Source organism: Pleurodeles waltl, chromosome 8 (genome assembly GCF_031143425.1).
Source record: "Pleurodeles waltl isolate 20211129_DDA chromosome 8, aPleWal1.hap1.20221129, whole genome shotgun sequence".
Lineage (NCBI taxonomy): Eukaryota > Metazoa > Chordata > Amphibia > Caudata > Salamandridae > Pleurodeles > Pleurodeles waltl.
This window is the reverse complement of record NC_090447.1, coordinates 1526838478-1526860549: the sequence shown is the minus strand read 5'-3', so window position 1 is coordinate 1526860549 and position 22072 is coordinate 1526838478. Positions and strand designations below refer to the sequence as shown.

Genomic DNA, 22072 nt, shown 5'->3' with positions numbered 1-22072 from the left:
TGTTTTGTGACTGGCTGCAGTTTTTTTGAGTACTAAAGAAAGAGTAACATAATCTGAGCCTCCAGTCCTGATATAGAATTCTTGCCTAAATAAAAACTAATTTAAAATCACACTTTTGGTTACAGCTTTTATTTCCTCATTTTCGGGATCTTCTCTGTTGGTCGGGCCTTTCCATTCTATAGTTTTTTTCCAAGCCTTTTGTTTTCTCCGACCTTTCCCGCCAACTCCCCCCCACCCCCCCTTGCCATCATCTCAGTCTTTTATCGCTCCCACATGACCTCCCACCCCCTTCGAAAGACAACACCCCGCCTGAAGTTGGACATTGTTACATCAACGCAGCCCACGAAGAAACCTTCACAGAAAACCAAGCGCAGAACACGACGAGCACGGGTGGGGTGACCGGAAACGCGTCACCGGTCGGAAAGCGCGCGAGCACGCAGGAAGTGAAAGGGCGTTCCGGAGCCTCAGAGTGACGTTGCGCGGACCCGCCAATAGGAGCACGCAGAAGACGTTAGGCGTGGGGTCAAAGGGCAGCGTCCGGGCGACGACAGAGACGGTAGAGAAGTTGGCGCCAAAACCAGGAGCAACGTGGACCGAGCTGCGCAACACAGCGAGGAGCAGGAAGGGCCGAGCTGTACAGCAGGGAGGACCGAGCTGTACAACACAGCGAGGAGCAGGGAGGACCGAGCTGCACAACACAACAAGGAGCAGGGAGGACCGAGCTGTACAACACAGCAGCGAGAACTGAGCTGCACTGCAGGAAGGGCCGAGCTGTACAACACAGCGAGGAGCAGGGAGGACCGAGCTGCACAACACAACAAGGAGCAGGGAGGACCGAGCTGTACAACACAGCGAGGAGCAGGGAGGACCGAGCTGCACAACACAACAAGGAGCAGGGAGGACCGAGCTGTACAACACAGCAGGGAGGACCGAGCTGCACAACACAGCAGGGAGCAGGGAGGACCGAGCTGTACAGCAGGGAGGAGCAGGGAGGACCGAGCTGTACAACACAGCGAGGAGCAGGGAGGACCGAGCTGCACAACACAGCGAGGAGCAGGGAGGACCGAGCTGTACAACACAGCGAGGAGCAGGGAGGACCGAGCTGTACCGAGGAGCAGGGAGGACCGAGCTGTACAACACAGCGAGGAGCAGGGAGGACCGAGCTGCACAACACAACAAGGAGCAGGGAGGACCGAGCTGTACAACACAGCGAGGAGCAGGGAGGACCGAGCTGTACAACACAGCGAGGAGCAGGGAGGACCGAGCTGCACAACACAGCGAGGAGCAGGGAGGACCGAGCTGTACAACACAGCGAGGAGCAGGGAGGACCGAGCTGTACCGAGGAGCAGGGAGGACCGAGCTGTACAACACAGCGAGGAGCAGGGAGGACCGAGCTGCACAACACAACAAGGAGCAGGGAGGACCGAGCTGCACAACACAGCGAGGAGCAGGGAGGACCGAGCTGCACAACACAGCGAGGAGCAGGGAGGACCGAGCTGCACAACACAGCGAGGAGCAGGGAGGACCGAGCTGCACAACACAGCGAGGAGCAGGGAGGACCGAGCTGCACAACACAGCAGGGAGCAGGGAGGACCGAGCTGTACAGCAGGGAGGACCGAGCTGCACAACACAGCAGGGAGCAGGGAGGACCGAGCTGTACAACACAGCGAGGAGCAGGGAGGACCGAGCTGCACAACACAGCGAGGAGCAGGGAGGACCGAGCTGTACAACACAGCGAGGAGCAGGGAGGACCGAGCTGCACAACACAACGAGGAGCAGGGAGGACCGAGCTGCACAACACAGCGAGGAGCAGGGAGGACCGAGCTGTACAACACAGCGAGGAGCAGGGAGGACCGAGCTGTACAACACAGCGAGGAGCAGGGAGGACCGAGCTGTACAGCAGGGAGGACCGAGCTGTACAACACAGCAAGGAGCAGGGAGGACCGAGCTGCACAACACAGCGAGGAGCAGGGAGGACCGAGCTGCACAACACAGCGAGGAGCAGGGAGGACCGAGCTGTACAACACAGCGAGGAGCAGGGAGGACCGAGCTGCACAACACAGCGAGGAGCAGGGAGGACCGAGCTGTACAACACAGCGAGGAGCAGGGAGGACCGAGCTGTACAACACAGCGAGGAGCAGGGAGGACCGAGCTGTACAACACAACGAGGAGCAGGGAGGACCGAGCTGTACAACACAGCGAGGAGCAGGGAGGACCGAGCTGTACAACACAACGAGGAGCAGGGAGGACCGAGCTGTACAACACAGCGAGGAGCAGGGAGGACCGAGCTGTACAACACAGCGAGGAGCAGGGAGGACCGAGCTGTACAACACAACAGCGAGAACTGAGCTGCACTGCAGGAAGGGCCGAGCTTCACACCGAGGAGCAGGGAGGACTGAGCTTCACAGCAAGAAGCAGCGTGGACTGAGCTACACAACATTTCACAGCAAGGAGCAGAGAGAACTGGGCTACACAAGAAGCAGGGAGGAGTGAGCTTCGTGGCAAGGAGAAGGGAGGACTGAGCTGCACAGCTCACAGCAGGGTACAAATAGGACTGAGCTACACAACTAACAAGGAAGAGCGTTAGCTGTACAGTACAAAGGCAACTGCACGACACAACAAGGACTGCATAACACAGCTAACAAGAAAGAAGGCTTAACTGTACGGCACCGCGTACAACAAAGAGGAGCGCAGGCCTCACACTATTCAACCAGCTGCACCCGAGGACTGCACGCCACGACGTGCAACAAGGAACAAAAATAACTGCATCTGCACCTCGCACTGGGAAAACGGGTTCCTGCAACCGCACAGCTGCACGACACGAAGTATAACCAGCAAAGCTCTGGCTGCATCTCACGATAAACAGCACCATTTACTACTGAATGATACTTAGTAATCTGCATCCGAAGATAAGGCTTGATCGCTCCTCCTAGTATTCAGACATATGCCCTGCAGGTTACAGAAAAATCTCTTCACCAAACGCGGCAGTTCCTGTGTAAGAAACTAAGAAGCGGAGACACCTACTTCCTGCCAGACCTTCTGCCGAGGTATGAGCTTTGAAGAATTCCGTGTTTGTATTTGTATGTCGTTATTTATACGCATTGTGAACTTTTTAATATTGTCAGTGTTCTGTTGCTGTGTCTTTTAGCATCATTCTTTTTCTATTATATTATTAAACCTATATGTCTCTACGTGGATGCATAGAATATTCTATCAAATGCCTATCTGTACTCCTAGAAGGAACCGAAGACTCCTCTTTTCCCAATCCACCATCAAAACATACGTGTTTTTACGGATTACTACTTTTCTTCACTGCTCTTTTCTCTGTCCATGCAGACGTATCAGTTAACCACCTTGTTACTAGTAAAACCTTTTTGTGTTTTTTAGTCTTAGATATTTTAGTTTGCACATTTATTCTTTAAAGTGCTCTGCTTCTAAATACTGGCTTTAAGTATGTACACAGACCGAGTATAATAATCTTTTATTATTACTGTTGATTGTGGGAAAGAGCAGACGCTCACTGAAGAAGACGCTTGCACGAGTCAGTGTCTCTTCCCATTCTCAACCTTGGTTATTACACCCACCTGCCCTACACATGTTTTTGTGACAAATTTAAGTTGAGTGGTAGCTAGTTGGCAGCCATTACTTATTTGTATTTCTAGAGCACGTTATACCCTAATGTGTCAAAGCGCTAGTTAACCAGAGAAACCCCTACAAGAAAGAAACAGGACCTATTCATCACAGCAGGAAAAAAGCCAGGTTTTCAAGTGTTTACGAAAAGCTGCGAGAGAGTTACACAGCCTTGCAGCAGCCACACGGAACCAAAGAACACCCCGCATCCCCAACCTGGCTTTCCGGAATCCCAGGACCGCTACCTTTTTTTTTTAGAGAGGCAGACCTCCACTGTCTAATCGGTGTGTACCTTTGGAAGGTCATTCTCAAATGCCGCGGCTCCTGGCAGGGAAGAGCGGTGTGAACTAGACAAATCGCTTTGAACTTCACACACTTGGCAAGTGTGTGAAATAATTATACTTACGTATGAAATGTTTATTAATTGCATGTTGTATTCAGATATAGACTCAATTTTCCATTACAGCGGTACACTGGCTGCTTTATGCTCAAATTATCAGTGCAGCCTCCCCTTGCACATAACAATATGGATATAAATGCAGCATCATGCCTTAAACATCCCTGGGGGAAGGAATACTTGGAGCAGAGAGCAGCCTGAAACCAAGAAATTCACATCCGTGCCAGCTGCCACCTAACCTGTCTAAAGTGTGACACCCCCAAACCTACCCACGCATTTTCTGAAACCTGAAGACCTGTCAGATAAAATACCTACACTGTTTTTTTTTGTTTTTTTTTTAAACGGCATGTGTAAACTCTACATATACACCAAAACATTTATGACTATCATTTGTCTTCCTTCTCCTTAATCCTTTCTAACTTACCATTCTTTCTCTTTTGCTCACCTCACTATCTTTCCATTTTCCCTCTCCCTGGACAATCTTCTTTGCTTGGTGTTGCAAGCTACTTTGATGCTGAATTCAATGTAAGTGTTAGTTCATTGTGTGTGTATATATGTATATATTTTGGTTCATCTCACTGTTTTGTAACGCAATCTGATTGCTACTCGTGCGTAGGAGATCCAGATCCCTACTGGATGGCACAGGTAGAACTGTGAGTTATAAAAATAGGAGACAAACAAAAATCACAGTTCAGTTATGTTTGCAAAGGCACAAGATAGTCTCTATACGTTCAGATATGCCTCAATGCAAATACCATTGCAGATCTCAGTCCCCCCCCCCCCCCCCCCCCCCCCCCCCCCCCAAGCATCAGTTTTCCAAGTGCTGGTAGGGCCTCAGTAGTTCTGTGCATCCTCCCTCAAGGCAATTATGCCCTCATGTGATAACAGCTGTCTGCCCACACATCAATATAACCTTAAATGCCTAGTGTAGCCTCTGCCAATAGAGGTATTACCTCAAACATTTAGTACAGCTCCGCACCGTGCATGTCCCGTACAATCTCCTCTTGTGGTTGTATGACCTCAGCTCTTCTACCACTGGAAAAGTGTTAAATTAACTGAAACCAACATTTATATTCACGCGACCAAAATGTCCTGTAGTTTTACGGAAATACAAATGGGCTTATTTTCTATAAATAAATATGATTTGCCATTCTGAAATGATGACGAGGGAACACCAGAATTGCTTTTTTACTCTGGTATGTATGATGGTTAAAATAACTTTAATGACCATCATAACACATTTTCATTTTTGTAGACAAAATACTGTTAACTGTTATTCTTTTCCATAGAAGACAAGTCATTTTCATTCTGTTTTCCAAGTTCTAAGAGTTCAGAAACAAAGGGACCTGCTTCTTCTGAGGACATAAAGAACACCCAGTATAGAGTGTAAAGCAAATTGTGCAAAAATACCTTTTGGAGTAATCAAATGAAGCGGATTCAAAGCCACGTGCTTAGTCACTGATTCAGCCACAATATGTGTGAGCCTGGTATCTGCTAAATTCAGAGGTTACTTGGAAGAGAGTTTGATATGTACTTAAGTTTACTACTGGTGCCCTGGGGCCTCAGGACTATCTTACTCTAGTTGGATAGTTTGTACACACAGCATTTCAAGACTTGGGGTGACAAACAGTTTATGACCACTCTTCGTCCTAGTGGAGAGTTTAGAAACCAAATGCTGTATGACACAAGTGAGTACACATAATAAAGGCAATGCCCAGTCAGAGCTATATCTTTTATATATGTATAAATATTTTGTGCATCCAAATAAAATAGAGTACTAAGAGTAACTAATCAGACGGTGGTTGTATAGCAAGGCTTATCACTCGAGAGGGTATATAGGTGCTTGCCGCAGGAGTTATCTGAGGAGCCAGGTTTTCAGTCTCTTTCTGAAGTGGGTCAGCATTAGTGCAGAGGTGGTGAGGGAGGGCATTCTAGGCCTTGGCGGTGAGGTGGGAGAAGGTTCTTGCAGCATCAGCGTATGCTTGGTATTACTGCGAGAGCTAGGTGTGTGGGCGAAGTTTCCTGGGAGTTTGGTGAGGCTGAAGGCAGTTGTTCCAGGAGACTGGTCCTAGGTTGTGGAGGGCTTTGTATGCATGGGTGAGGATCTTGAAGAGGCATCTCTTGTGGATCGAGAGGCAGTGGAGGTCTTTCAGATGCTGGGTTTAGGGTTTTTTCTTTGGTAGGTTAAGAATGAGTCTGGCAGCTGCATTTTGGACCTCTTGGAGCCACTGCAGGAGTTCCAAAGTGGTGCCTGCGTAGTGTTGCCGTAGTCTAGTTCTGTAAGTTTATCTTTGTTTGGGTGGGTTCTGTTCAGAGTGAGAGGACGAGATGTGTGTCGTCAGTGTATGATGTTGCTCACAATGTCTGCTAGTGGTGCCATTTAAATATTGAAGAGGGTAGGGCTGTGTGAGCAGCCTATGGGAACGCCGCAGATGAAGTACTTGACCTTGACTTGTAATGTGGAGGCAGAGACTCTCTGAGTGCGGCCCGTGAGGAAGGATGCGATCCACCTGAGCACGCCATGAGTGATCCCAATGTGGTGTAGTCAGTCGATGAGTGTGTGGTGGGAGATGGTGTCGAAGGCGGCAGAGAGGTCGAGTAGGATTAGGGTGGGTGTTCCCCCCCCCCCCCCCCCCCCCCCTGTTGAGTAGAGCATGGATGTCATCTGTTGCGGTGATCAGAGCCATCTCAGTGCTGTGATTTGCTCTGGACCCTGATTGGGACAGATCTTGAAGGTTGTTCTTCTCCAGGTGCTCGGTGAGTTGGGGGTTGATGGCCTTCTCCAGGACTTTGTCGGGAAATGGGAGCATGGAGATGGGGCAGTAGTTTAGCAGCTTGCTGGGGTTGGCCAAGGGTTTCTTGAGGGAGGTGCCTGATCTCTGCATGTTTCCAGGCTTCAGGGAATGTGGCTGTGGAGAGTAAAATGTTGAGGATGGTGGTGAGCTGGCGGCTGATCTCGTCTGTTCCGAGATTGAAAATTCTGTGGGGGGATGGGTTGGTTGGTGCCCAAGTGGATGGAGCTCATGAGTGGCTGTGGTCGGTGCACTGAGCTGTTCCATTCAGGTGGTTGGGGGTGGTGGTGAATGGAATGCTCAGAGGTATCTGGGTGTTAGGGATCGAAGTTTCTGTACATGGTCTCAATTTTGTTCCTGTGAGTGGGGGTGGAGTTTTCAACACCTGATTGGCAGGCAAACGCTCTGACAATGGTGAAGAGCTCTTCGATCCGGTTGGTACTGCTTTCGATCCGGCCGGCCAGGGTCCCTTTTTGGATGGTTTGGAGATGCGTTGGTAGTTGTTGAGGGCTGATTTGAAGATGGCTGGGTCTGTGAGGTTCTTGGTGCGCCATCTTCTCTCTAGTTGTTTGCTTTTGCGTTTTCCCCTGTCTGAGTTCCTGGGTGTACCAGGTTGCTTGCTTGCTTGGTTCTGTGGGTCTTGGCTTGCTTGATTGGGGCCTCCTGATGGAATCATCGGATAAGCCAGTCATTAAAGTTTTGTAAAGCCTGATTGATTTAGGTGGTAATGTTGGGTTGCGAGGTCTTGAGGGCGTCGGACCAATGCTGCTGAGTAATCTTGGTCCAGCCATGGGAAGGAGGTTGTGGTGTCTCAGGATGGTGTGATTGGGTCTGGCGAGAGTGAAGTGTACGATGGAGTGGGCCGACCAGGTGAGTTGAATGGTATGGCTATAGTTGTCTCTGCTGCTGGACGTGAATAAAGGGTCTAGGAAAGGAAGAGGACTCCTTCTGGGGCCAAGGTAGGACCTTGCATACCATTATGTGTATGAGTTTATCTAATATATTACAAATTAGATGGAGCTAAATGCTTCAGTATACTCACTCTTGAGAGAACTCTCTTGCTGGATCCCTGTGGATTTGCTCAGAACAGTAGTCCAGGCTCTGGATATGAGTCAGCAAGAAATGCCCTTTATGTAAATATGGCGGATTATCTATTCTCCCGTCCTCAGGTAGTCCAAATTGCAGCAGCTTGTTTTAATGACCCTCCGCTGGCTGGCTCTGCACAAAAAAGCAACATTTAAAATTGTCTGCCATGCACACAAAGCACTGTACAATTTAGGCCCAGTAATACTACATTCTAAACTAGAGTTTTACAAACCATCTCGCAATCTGAGGTCTCCGAATCTAGCAGTAGCCAAAACAATGCATATAAAGAATTTTCCACAATTATTTTATAAAAGTTGGCAATATTTAAATATGTCTAGACCTATTTAAACATTGCAGTTAAGTACGGTTACCTTTTTAAAAATGCAGTACCATGCTTAAAATATGTGCCTGTTATCTGTATAAAGCTTCTTTTGGCCAGAATCTTCCCCCCCCCCCCCCCCCCCCCCTCCCCCAGATCACTAGAGGCCCCCCAGTTTGAAGACCTCTGCCCTAAGGGATGAGTATTGTGCCCTACAAAAACCATAAACAAATAAATTGAGCCTTTTGGACATGCAGAGATTTGGCATGCTCAGGTATTTCCAGAACCCCTTTGGATAGCTGTCTTTTTCTTTGTCAGAGTTCGAAAGGTTAAGTCAGTGGGGCGAAGAGGCCAGACAGTACATTACAATGTATTGAGTTGACTGTGATACCTTTGTCGTTTGCCTCTGTTTGTCTAAGAGTTGCAGTTAACAAGGAAGCCCCTGAATCACCGCGGACCTTGAGTAAGTACAAGAAACACTGGTCCATCTGTTGGAAACAATCAATTCAAATGGACCAGATGTTTTTTTAATCATTAGTTATAATAGTTGGTGTGTAGTGAGATTGTGCTCGGCGCTGTCATTAAAGTGATGCAGATGTGAACAAATTTGGCGGTCAAAGTTCTGTTTGAGAGAGAGAAGCAGCATAAGAGGTAGATAACTAGAAAACGGGTGCACACTCAAGGAGTGCTGAATATAAAATAAAAAGTAATTCTTTACATGTTATCAGTGGAAGGATAGAAGTCAGCCTGTTAGGAGAATCGTAAAGTGGCATTGTTCCAGGGGCATGGCAAAACCAAGAAGATGAAGGCAAGCCATCCAGTAAGAAGTAAGCTAATGAGTCGCAATAAATCCAATAAAAAGTAAGCAATGGGCATTTTCTAACCCCACTGAAAGTTCCCTATAGGTCTTTCGCAACTAGTCAGGTAAGGCAAGACCTAAAACGGTTCGTCATAAGTGGGCTGTTAAGTTAGATAAGGTGCCTTGAGAGCTCTGGAGCTCCCTCTGTAAGAACCCGTTCTTGGGTGGGCATTATTCAAAATCGAGAGAGATTTAAATTACAATGATTGTAGCTACTGCATTCAGACATTGGTAGATAGCTGCCTACTGAGCAGTAAAATCAACATGAAATCTTGAAAAGAGGCTGAATGACATAGCGTTAGACACTATCTGCCAACCTAGATGCTATCAATTTTGGCACCTCATCTTGCAGTGATAGATACTGGTATATTCTTTATAACAAATTGGCTTTTAAAACATGTTGTTCTTCGAAATGCTGATCCAAAGGAATCTGTCCATGTCCTTGGTTGCACTCCCTTGAAGTAAGTACTAGTTAAAGCCTGGCATACCATTCTGAGACCGAGAGACACCTGCCAGCACCTAAATGCCCACGTCTTTTGGGATTCCAAAGAAAAGCCCCCAGTGCCATGATTCTGAATGTGAAAGCACAGTTCTGCAACAAACAAATCAGATGTACTTCTGAGAAGTCCAAGGGTGTCACAACCATGTCCCTCTCTTTTGTGATTATATCTAAAGTAAATAAATAAACAGGTTGTCAGTCAGCTGTAGGCCATTCATATTTCTTGCCCACTTTTATACCTTACCTCTTAAATTTTCCTCTCATGGGGCAAGACCGGGCAGTGGGTGCTTTCGTTTTTTCAGCTGCCGAAGTTACTGTCTGAAATTTGTTTCCGAAGAGAGCAAGTAGGAACCCAAAAAGAACCCCAGAGCAGGCAAGAGGAACCTGATTCAGATGAGGTGAAGAAACGTGGTACACCTTTTTTATTTTTTTTTATTGAGCAGGTCCTCTCTCACCTCAAACACATTCTTCCAGGACAGTTGAAACATTAAGCCACTGGCCTATGGATGCCTTGAAGTGGGTGTGTACAGTGATGACCCTCAGTGAAGGTATGAGGTGCTTTGAGGCAAACTGCGGTAGGGCATAAAGTGGGCAGCCTCTGCTGAGCAACCTTAAATGAAGAGGAAATGGTAATGGGAGCCGGTGAGCTGACAGATACAGTTGAGAGGTTTCTTTTGAACTAGCTATAATGGAACTGTAGTGCAGAATTGAGTTGAATACCGCCTTTGTAGCTTGGAACTTTTCATAGGTGTAATAATTTGACGTGGCCACTGAATGGTATTTGGTTCAAGCGGGCGTTAAAAAGTCCAGAGGCATCGGATGGGGAGCCCATGGCAACAAAAGATCTGGAAACAAGGAGCCCTGAAAAGGTGAGCTCTCTAGGTGAACCGCCCTAATCTGATGGAAACTGGAGGCATTTGGGCATTATGCGTGGTGGGGGCACTAAACCATAAAAGGTAGCTGAATTGAAAGGAGGTGTGCCAAGAGACCTAACATGCATATGCTATATTACTGGAAAAAGCACAAGGAGTTTGTTTAGCCGAACCCCTGGAGTGACTTAAGGAAGCCCTTGAGATAGAATGACTGACTTATGGTCCTCCTGGGGGCTCTTTATTAATTCCTCTGCCTGGTAAAGCGCACCCTGTTAATGTGGCTCTACTTGTTTTGTTCCATCTCCTATGGAATAAACCAACCTATAATTGGGACTCTTGTTTGAACCCCCAGCTAGAAGAGAAAATGTAAATGTTTTGAGAGTTCCAAATAGGACACATCAAGAGGTATAAAGAGGGCAAGCTTGTCCTTTTGGCTACCTCTGACCTGACTACTGGACCTTTCTTTAGCCCCCTTATTTTGTGGTGTCCTGCGCAGGACTCATTATAATTCTCTTAGCTCCAATACATAGCCCCTTCTGGTTACAATCCTCTTTCCTATTTTGCCCTTCTATACCTCTCCTCCAGGCTTAGAATTGAACAGGACTGTAAACTGACACCGTTCAATCAATAATATAAGCCACTCAGACTTCACAAAGCACCACTAGAAAAAATCACAAATTGCCCACTTTTTTTTTAATTTCTTACTTTCATTTCACATTTTATAAATTGAAAAAGAGCAATTACATTTATTCTAATTATTTTTATTTTTTATTTCCCGTCAATAAATATTTCAAGATAACCTTACTAGTTCTCACCCCCCCCCCCCCCCCCCCAGCTCCATTTTAGGGTTAATTAGGGCCTATATAAGGCTTTGCCCAGGCCTGCACACTTTAATATTATATGCTCATTTGTTTCCAAAGATCAACCATGGAGTTAACAAAGTCTTTTGCCTTCTCCACGCTAAACCCTGTGAAATTGATCACAAGAACAGACACTTGATCAATGGAATGCTGGCATTTTAGCTTCCAGAAGTGTGTCCAGATGATAAAGGTGGGTGGTTCAAAAACGAAATAATGCGAATAACTGCTTTTATTTCATCAGCCGTCACAATATCTCTATTAATTGTCTGAAAGTCATTATTAAACAAAGGTATTACAGCCCTGCTTCATCAAAAGTCTTTCATATTCATTGTTGTGACTCTCTCTGTTACCATTTTTTAAAACAGAAAGTTGAGGTGAAGTGGATACTATTCTGCACTTATCTCCCCTTCAGGCATCCATCCTAGTCTCTTTGGCCAGGCCATGCAGCCAACCTCTTCCTCGCGCAGCCAAAGGCTGTGCGTGGCTCAAGGTAGGGTGGTTATAGGTGGGTTGACTGCGAGGCCTGGCCCTGCGATCAACCTCTGCTGTGCACGGCCAAAGGCCTTGTGTGTCTCAGGGTTGGCTGGCTATAGGTGTATAAGTTAACTTTAACTCAGTGGCAGTAAAATTATTGATGAGATAACTGTTCGTGGCTGGGGCCTTTCACTAGAAATTCACTAAAACAAACAAATGTTACAGGGACGTTATAGTTAGGATCAGAATTTACATGCACAAAACCTTAGAAATTCAGCTGTTATAATTGAAGTTATTAACTCATGCCTTAAGTTAACTTGTGGCCAGCCTCCCACTGTGTTTTAGAAAACCAAAGGTTACAGGGATGTTATAGTTAGGAATTAGCATTTAAAAAACGTTTGAAATTCACTTAAAAAAAGTTAGTGACTTTATAGTTATGAACGGAATTTACAAGTATAAAACCATAGAAATTCAGGTGTTATGGTGAGTTATTTCAATTAACTATCTCATGCTCTAAAGTAACTAACTTATGCCACCTCCATGCACAGTTTTCAGATCAATAATTTTACTGTAAATGTTGCAGTAATATCCATGATGTCATATAAGATGCAATTACTGATGTAACATTGTGGGATAATTAGCAGTGTATGGCGGGTTGCGAGTTATATTTATTTGAAATAACTCTAACCATTCTAACAGCCCACCCTCCTGGTGCATCAACCCACGACCACAAGGGAAAAGCAAGGATAAGGCACTCAAATGTGGGGAAAAAAGCAAAGAGAAGGCAGTAAAAACTAGGGATAGGCAACCAAAAAGACAAGGAAAAAAGTAAGGCGAAAGCAGTGAAAATGAGGGGAAAGCAGGGAGGATGCATACAAACGAGGGAAAAGCAGGGAGAAAACAGTGAGAATGAGGGAAAAGCAAGGAGAAGGCACACAAAAAAAACTAGAGAAAAGGAAGGAGAAATCAGTGGAAAAAAAAGGAAAAGCAGGGATGGGCACAAAAAATGGAGAAAGCAAGGAGAGCTATAAAAATGAGGGAAAAGCAAGGAGTGGACACAAAATGAGGGTTAAAGCAAGGAGAAAGCAATGAGAACGAGGAAAAGGAAGGAGAAGCTGTGACGACAAGGGAAAAGCATGGAGAGGGCACTTGAAAAAGAGGCGAAAAAGCAGTGAAAACTAGGAAAAAGCAAAGAGGGCGCACAAAAAAAAACAGGTGAAAAAGCAAGGTGAAAGCTGTGAGAACAAAGGAAACGCAAAGGGGGGGGGCAAGAGTGATGCACCTCCACTGGGAGAACTGGGCCTTAAAAAAAAAAAATATATATATATATATAATTTTGCAGTGGAATTACTGCAATTTCACGGCAACATGTTTTACAAATATATATTTTGGCCCCCGATGGGCTGCCTGTGAGACCCCACCACCATCAGGCCTAGGGGGTAACAGTAAGAATACCACTTTATTATTATTAGTATTTATTTATTTTTTACTTTGACTTTTTTCTTGAGGCTTGGCTGGGTCCAAGTTCCAAGATGGCTGCCAGCACTTCCTGGTTGAAGTGGTGGCAGCCAATCCGATCTGGGCATGAGATCTGTCAGGTCCATGGAGGATCCGCACCCCTAGATGTACACATTTATTTTTCCTTTAACAACTTTGTTCAGTAGTTTTGAATATACACCATATTACAAAAAAAGGGCTTTTTCTGGACCAAGAGCTAGCTTTCTGCCAAACTCGGTGTAATTCTGTCCAGCGTTTTGGGCTGTAGGCGTGTCTAAAATCCCTATGGGAAATTGCATGGGGAAAATGTGTTTTGGCACCCTCCCTTTTTCTCAGCTCCCCACCCCACCCTTGACAAATCACCCTGAGACTTTCAAGACAGCAGCAGAAGTGAGTAGCATACTAGTTTTGATAATTTCATGAAGATTTGTCAAACTGCACCAACCCTGTTGGCAAAACAAAAAAATGCTTTTCCTATGGTAACTAGGTCCGAACTATAACAACATACAGGAGGCCACCAGCAGGTAAAATATATATATAGCTGTGGCCTTTTAGAGTAAACAGATGGATGTCTACTGTTTTTAGGCAGTGGGGATACCAAAGAAACTAAATTGGTGGAACAAATGACCAAGGCTGGTGATTTGTTCTTGGAGAGGGCACAGGTTGGAGGATTGTCTGCAATGGGTAAAAAAAAGTTAGCTACCTAGATAATCCTGCGAGAAAAGAGGATACGACCACATGCATGCAGCGGAACGGTAGGTGAATGGTGGAGGGGCAGGAGATGGCTTCATTTGTCTGGGATGAGTGTGATTTCAGAGTTAGCAAAGGTCCATGCCACAAGGGAAGATGCGTGTTCTGTGGTGAGAGTATCAGATGAGGATTGCAAGTTTTAGACAAGCATTGGGACTGTGTACAGATTAGAGAGATGAGTTCTTAGTAGTTAACGAATTTGTCCTGATCAAGGATAAAGCAGAGTGGGGGCAGTGTGTGAAGGGTCGTGAACTGAAGCTACACATGGTGTAAACTGTTCTAAATTCGGGGTGCAGTATCTCTTTAAACTAAAGAATGTTAATGGAGAGGGGGTTGGTAAGCAAGGAAGACCACCTTGGGATGAGCAAAGCAAATAGGGTGATTAATTTCAAAACTTATATTCTGAGTGGAATGGGCAACTTACACATGCAGTGTGGTTAGAAGTTGCTGGCTCAGTAGCTTCTAATGCCTTTGTGTAGAACACAAACAAAAATGCCTTTCAAATAATTGTACCCTAAACAGCACTTCTTTGTTGAAATGAGAAGCCACCTACATCGGGGGTAGAACAAAGGGACAACGGTTGGGCTTGGAGGCAAAATGCGGGTAGGGAGTGGGGATGAATATGTGACAAAAGGCTGGTAGACTATAGCAGAAAAAATGATGAGCCAACTGTAGGAAAAACTACTTTTGTGTGGAATTAGTATAATTTCATGCATACATTTATAATTATTAGTAAATTTTTCCGATTTGCTGATTCTGTTTTTTTTTTTTCTTTCTTTTTCCCCTCCCCCCCCCCCCCTCCTACCTTCCTTCAGTAGATAACGAATCCAGAAAGAAATCTTATAGGAACCATTGTAAAAACTACACTGAAATGCTGGAATCAAGTATACTGAGCCAAGAAATACAGGTGAAGCACACTGTGCAAAGAAAAACCAGCAAGATACAGGACAACTTACTTAAAAGGAACACAGTTTCAGGTGTGAACAGATCTGATCAATCTACTGGACATGCAAGAAATATTAACAGTTCTGCCAATTTCACCGAAGAAGACACTAATCAAAAAGATGCAAATGGAAACCTATTTAATGGCTGCAAAAAGAGATTCAGCTTGCGAATAGCACAAAAGAAACACCAGGCAAAAGATACAGAAAATACTCCAACTCATGGAGCCTCACACACACGAACTACAAAAAAATGTGTTAGCCCGGCCAGTGCATTATTTACAGATCAGCAGATAAACAAAGGAGCTAAGCATGCGTGCATGGAGTGTGGTAGGTGGTTCCTCGGTGAATCTGCGCTTCTGAACCACAGCTGCGTACACACTGGAGAGAAGCCGTTTGTATGTAGTGAGTGTGGAAAATCTTTTAAGCATCACTCTGCATTTCTCCGCCACCAGAAAGTACACACTGGAGAAAAGCCGTATGCTTGCAGTGAGTGTGGGAAGTGTTTTAGACAGTCCTCTACATTAACCACCCATCTGAAAATACATACAGGAGAGAGGCCTTACTCATGTTCTGAATGTGGAAAGTCTTTTATTAAGTCAGCAGTTTTAATGAGGCATAAGCTGACACACACAAAAGAGAAGCCCTACACATGCAGTGAATGTGGAAAGTGTTTCCGGCAGTCCTATGAAATAGTCACACACCAGCGGCTGCACACAGGAGAGAGACCATACAAATGTAGCGAATGTCCCAAGAGTTTTCGCTATCCTAATTCATTAGCCATCCACCACCGAGTACACACTGGAGAGAAGCCATATCCATGTCATGAATGTGGAAAATGTTTCATTGATGCCTCTTCAAGAACTCTCCACCTACGAATGCACTCAGGAGAGAAGCCCTTCATGTGTACTGAATGTGATAAGAGATTTTCTAGGTCTAGTCATTTAGTTGACCACAGGCGAACACACTCGGGAGAGAAGCCATATGCCTGTAGTGACTGTGGGAAGTGTTTCCGTCAATTATCAAATGTTCTTGAACACAGGAAAAACAAACATTCCGCGAAACGTTTAGGAAAACCTTGAAGGCCTGGGCTTTTCCTGTACAGTGATGATTGTTGCTTGTTTCAGTATGGAGGTCTTGACCTTTTAGGTCATAGTTGCCCTTTATAAATTTTATTTTATTTATTCTAGAACACTGATGCACTACATTTAGTGTGACTCTGGTGCTTCAGTCAGTTATTTGGTGCTTCACAGCCAGTAGTAAATTCTTTCAACTCGTCCATTGTCGCAGCACATGCTGTGCTGCACTATTACCCTGCATCTACTGAAAGTTTGAAGCACCTCACTCAGTAGTTTGAAGCCCCTCATTCAGTGTAGTACTTTGTACCACATCCAGTAACCTCTGCTACACTACATGAATTATTACAGCAGGACACTGCATCCGGTGTAACTATGGCGTACCAGATTAGATATACACGATATAACACTTGTGTACCACACCCATTGTAAGATTCTCTTACTATACTCGGTATAACACTGGGGTCGTACATTCAGTGTGACCCTGGAGTTACTCTAGAACACTGTATTCCGTATTAAACTGCTACATTGCTCGCCACATCAACGGGTGCAGTTAGATACATCCAGTATAGGTATTGTTAGCGACCCAGTAGAACTCTTGATTCACTTATGGCTGACAATCCAAATATAGTGCAGCACTGTCATCCTAAAACCAACATAAGATGCTTGAGTCAAGGCTGTTCTACTTGCTGCACATGTACCGATGCTTTGGGTGAAAGCTGACATTAGACGATGCTGTGCCTTTTATCGACAAAGTGGTCTTTGGATTTACAGTGGGGTTAGCCCATTATAAACCCTGTTGATGAAATAAAACTACAAATAATGCAGGGCCATTAAAATTCCTAGAATATATATTAAATTTAAGACATCGAATTATTAGCAGCTTAAATTGGCCTGGTTCAGATCAATTTGATCAGAAAGATGATTGAAGAGTCTTTCCCAACAAGTGAATAGTCAACTTGTGCACTAAGCATATGCGGTGTTGCGCTGGAGAGGGGTGGGGCGAACTAAAACTACAGAAGGGACTTGTAGGCATCAATCCACCATGTGCAAAGTGCTTGACAACTTTTCTCAGCCACAGAGGAGAATAAAGTTGCATACATAAAAGTTCCTATCTTTCTCCTGAAGCTGAGGTTTGGTTCTAGCCACCGATATATCATTGGCACGTTTTGAAGCTTATTGCAGGCCTCTAAAGATTTTTCTAAATTTAAAAACTACCAGGAGGCCTTTTGTGCTGTCCTGAGTGCAAAGGCAAATAGGTGCTGCTTCAGATAATTTGAAGTGGATGACACAATACAGTTATTGAGCACCTAATCCCCCATATTCAGAAGTAATTCTTTAGACTAATAGTATGGCAGTGATGCCTTTGCACGGCTGAGGAATCATGGCTTCTTTTGAAAATGTACACTTCCGGGCTGATTATGGGTACGTAACTATAAACTTTTTTTTGGCAGCTCCACATTGAGGATTTTATAGTAAATCAGAATGTCTGTGGCATGTTTCTGACGCCTTCTAACATGGGTTTGTGGGAGGTGATGTTGAACTAACGGGCAGTGGCACATCGGATTGTAAGTTTTGGCCAGTTTCTAATTGGTCTTTCTTTCACTAATCAAGAGTACCGTTCTTGGGTAGGAAATGCAGAGTATGGTGTTGTCACCCACTTTCCCTGGAAAGCAGACAAAGTCATCTTCAAATGAAACAAAAGCACATTCTTTTAGGCTGTGGGAAGTTCGAGGTGCTCTTTATCACCTCTTTCCGACGGTATTGGTTTTATTACCTCTGTTGGCCCTCCTAAGGACATATTGTTCCCTTCACCTTGTGGTACTCACTCCTCCTTGCATCCTTAAGTACCCATACGCCTCCAGGCGTTTTGTGAATAGTCCTATGAGGACATTCTCCCCCAAACTTACCCCAGTGTTTGCCTAAAACCTTGATACATCCTTTGGAATTAAGCTGCAAGGTACTTGGCAACTAGCATGCCTCAGCAGCTGTTAGTGGTGTTTCTTCCAGCAAGTAGGTTCTGCAAATCCTTCCTCCCCCGTGAATGATCTGGCCTGTCAGTCGGAGCAGCAGTCATAGGGTCTTTTATGCAAGCAATGATTCTGCATCCCTCGTCGCCGTTAGGCAGGCATGTGATGCATGTCCTTAATGGGCTTAAGTTGACAGTCTTATCCCTTTCTACGGTCAGGTTCACAATCCTCCTTTCTCTTGAACATCTGGGTATAGTAATCTACGTTTTATCAAGGTAGAGAGTTTGCATTCGGATCAGGTTTTTCAACCTCGGGCATCAGAATATTGGGGCCTGACACGTCCCAGTGTGTGCCTGGGATAAATAGGAGGGCCACGGGTGTCCAGCATGAGATGAGCCGGGTGAGTCTCGCCACTCGACTTAAGGTCTAAGTACTTGAGGTAGACCCATCACATGGTTGCAGCTACAAAGCAGCTTTAGTAGATCACAGCATCTCTTGTCGCATTGTGATATGGTGCTTCAATGAGGTGCTAGGATCCAACATTTTACGTTGGACAGGGTGAGAATCCTAACAGCTTCAGTAATGAAGGGCTTGTGAGCAGAATTTTTTTTTTTTTTTAAATGTATCATTTGGGCAGGCAGTCATTACCACAGTTTAACTATTTAACTGTTGTCACACATCCAAGCATAGTTGTTGTGTTGTGACTAGGCAGAGTCTCTGCATCAATGGCACAGCCCCCAAGAGGCAGATTTTCCGCAATGTAACTTTAGGCTACGGTATGCAGGTGTTGATGGCAGATGTTAAACATGCATTGAGACAGTAATCATATATAGACCAGAGTTCTAGGACAAGTGATATCCTGCCTTTCTTCCAATGGCTCCTACTCCGTTGGCCATCATAGGAAGCTTTCTGTTGATGGGAAGCATACAGTCCAGCCATTTCTAAATGAGGCGGGCAAACCAAATCTCTAGTGGGCAGGGTTCTCCATCACATTTGCAATGGTGTACACTCTCTGCCAAATTCTAATTTCTGCACTAAGGGTTGTATGTACGTAATACTAGTTACAAAGTACTGGTTGAAATTTGCGACCAGTATCTCTGTGAACAGTGTGGTAATTTGTGGACTGACCTTTTTATTAATAGGTTGGTTTACAAATTATCAGTTCCCAGTTGGGCACAGATCAACCTACCTCATGAATATTAATGAGGTAGGTTGCAAATTGTGACATATTATGAAACGCAGCCATCAAGTATGGTTGCCTACTGAGGTCGGCAGACCACCATGTCTTTGATTGCTTTTAAATAAAGCAACTTTTTTGTTTAAATGCATCCCGTTTTCCTTAAAGGAAAATGGGATGTGTTTTTAAAAAAGCAAAATAAAAGCTCAAGTAAAACATTGGTCTGTGAGTTCCCTTCCTACTGTTAAATACATTTTTCAACATTCTCAAAGGGGAAGTGGCCTCTCCCTGTTAGTGAGTAACCTTACCACCTCCTTTGGAGAGGTGGTTGATGATTAATGTTTTGCAACCGGAATTTGGTTGTAAAACAGTAATACATAACAGTGCAAATTGGTATTTGGAAGCAATGTCCTAAGCGCGCCCCATCCAAATACCAAGACAGACTTTGATCACAAACCCAAATTACAATTCAGTAACATGTTAATGAATTGCTGTTTGTGGTTTGTGTACACAGAAAATTGTTTTTCAGGCACCAAAGATCAGATTCTGCAAATCCGACCTTTTGTAACCGAATAAAGGCTATGTAGAACTGGCCCTTATTTTCCAATGTTTTTAGTCGGAAATATCGAAACCTAAAGGCTAAACATTTTCGTGCAAGAGATTTTGCTAGGTATATTTACTCAAAGGTCTGCCTATATTCAGAGCGGCCAATGTATTGGACAGTACTCTCCAGGATGTCAAGAAATGTTCTATTTAGCCCATGAACTCTTGTTCTTTAATGCTCACAGTATAAGGCAATACCCAGTCTAGTACATGACCAGCTTTGTGAGTAGGATAATTAATCAATTGTGAATACTCTTTTACAATTAAGTAAGCAGGGAAGGATTTTTACTGTTATAAACAAAAAAAATACAAAACATGCTTTTGTGTCAGGAAGGAATCCATCAACATAGAAGAGTAGAATATGACCCTTACATAGTCATAGAGAATGTGTGGCTAGCTTGCAATACGCGAGCTCCTGTGGTAGGTTGAGTTTTTCTATCAGCAAATGGCCTTAAATAATGACATAATTTGAAATGCTTATAGGCCATACGCAGCACAGATAATTCACAGCTAATGGCCTTAAACTTTGCCAGTGATTGGAAAAAGTGGACAGATAACTAATGGCAAAGAGAGTCATTGTGGCCAAGATAGCTCACCCAGCTAACTCCTTATCAGTAATATCCTGTGTGATCCAGAGGCTCCTGAACCCCAGCATGAATGACCAATTCAGTGTTCTGAGGTTGATGAACTTAGTACTGTTATAGTGGGCGAGAACAACATCTGTTATTTATGTTGCATGCAAATGGCAAACATTGGTGTGAAGTAGTGTATGAAAAACAAGTTCTTATCATTTTTATTGTCCGAAATGGAGGATCTGTTGCCCTTGATGAAATAGGAGTTTTCATAGCAAGCCTTTCTGCATTATGTGGGTGGAGATTTTCAAATGCTGTTGCTATGATAAAGCATCAATCTGATATTACAAAGCCCCACAAAATGGGATCAGATGGGAGATGGTTCGCTAGAAGACGAGACAAAACCATCTAATTAAGTTTATAAATTGTATGTTCTTTTTGTTCTTGGTTTGATTTGAATGTGTTCTCTTTCTTAATTTTTCCACAATCCTCTGTGTTTTTGGAGGCTGTAATAAAAAATCATTCTTAAATAATGGGTTTATACTGTGGTTACAACAGATGTTTGAAAAATTGATCATGCAGGCTATTGGGAGGGAAAGGAATCAATCTAGGAATGTTTCTGATCAAACCCCAGTACTTTACCCAATTTAAGTTAATGAATAATGCAAAAGCAGAACAGAGGGAATGTTGAGGGCAAATATAAAGTGGATGAAAGATTTTGCACTCTCATCAGACACACATCTGTGATCAAATGATTTCATTATTCTTTCAAAGTGACACAGGACCTATGCTTGGCACAAGAAAGCCATTCCATCACGTTCTGATAGACCTTTGCAGATGTACTGTGTGGCTTTTTGTTTTCCTCTAGTGGACTGCACACACTGTGGCATCTACAGGTATTTTACAGGGGCTCCATGTTTTGCTGATGTTCCGCAGCAGGACACTAGAATCTGCTTGCCATGCGAAGCATTCAAATAGCAGGTCCATATAAAACCAGGATGGCTACTTCTTCCCCAAGAAGAAATCCACTCCACTAAGAGAAACTCTGCTAGACCACCACTTAGAGGTGCTGCCAGGATCAGGACTTTATCATTTCTGGCGATCCAGGGACCAGAACGCTTCAAGAACATTAATGGTGGGACATTAAACCGTTCTCCCTTGCCAAAAAGTGAATTTTTAAGTGAAGTGGGAGTTCCAGCTCCTGTTTGTGAAATGTGTTTTGGCATTTGGAAATTTGAATATTTGTGGCAGCGTTTTTGCTGTTTGTCCTCAAACTATAAAAGCTGCCTTGTTCGAATCCGAGGCAGTTTAGCAACTAAATTAAAAGGTTCTGGGGTCTTAGCATCTGGCATTATTTGTAGCTATCTGATTGACTTCTCCGCCCATTTAACTGCAACCAAAGTCCAGCGTATAGCACCATAGACCTGTAAAGTGTCTGAGGGTTTCCAAAGCTGCCTGAGACTCCTTCCCAATACAGTAATAGCGGGGATAGGATTTCATTTTATTGGTAACGCACTGCCTTGCAGTGTAAGGTCTGGAAATGGGTTTTTGATTGAATCGGCTGCTCAGAAGGTGCATTGACCTTCTTGACGTTTTGTATAATCTTAACTGCCCTGTTCTATTTATAAATAAAAGACCTGTTTATTTTTAAGGAAGCTCAATTTGTGGACTTTGTTTATTGTGTGCATATAGTAGATA

General features: G+C 44.4%; 2 protein-coding genes across 2 annotated transcripts; both read left to right on the top strand.

The window, feature by feature from the left end:
• The first annotated feature begins 273 nt into the window (after positions 1–273).
• Positions 274–22029, top strand: LOC138249632 (dentin matrix acidic phosphoprotein 1-like). The gene is made up of 3 exons (XM_069203575.1): positions 274–390; positions 496–3047; positions 14854–22029. Exons 1-2 carry the CDS (start codon positions 274–276, stop codon positions 2491–2493), a joined length of 2115 nt encoding a protein of 704 aa, XP_069059676.1. The 3' UTR covers positions 2494–3047; positions 14854–22029.
• LOC138249630 (zinc finger protein 391-like) lies at positions 14907–16058 on the top strand. The gene has a single exon (XM_069203574.1). The coding sequence runs from the start codon at positions 14907–14909 to the stop codon at positions 16056–16058; it is 1152 nt and encodes a 383-aa protein (XP_069059675.1).
• Positions 22030–22072: the final 43 nt, after the last annotated feature.

Bases quoted from the DNA above. Each gene is read 5' to 3' on its own strand.
- LOC138249632 (XM_069203575.1), top strand. From the start codon at position 274: ATGACCTCCCACCCCCTTCGAAAGACAACACCCCGCCTGAAGTTGGAC. The intron at 391-495 runs GTGGGGTGACCG...ACCCGCCAATAG, and splicing joins GCAGAACACGACGAGCACGG to GAGCACGCAGAAGACGTTAG.
- LOC138249630 (XM_069203574.1), top strand. From the start codon at position 14,907: ATGCTGGAATCAAGTATACTGAGCCAAGAAATACAGGTGAAGCACACT.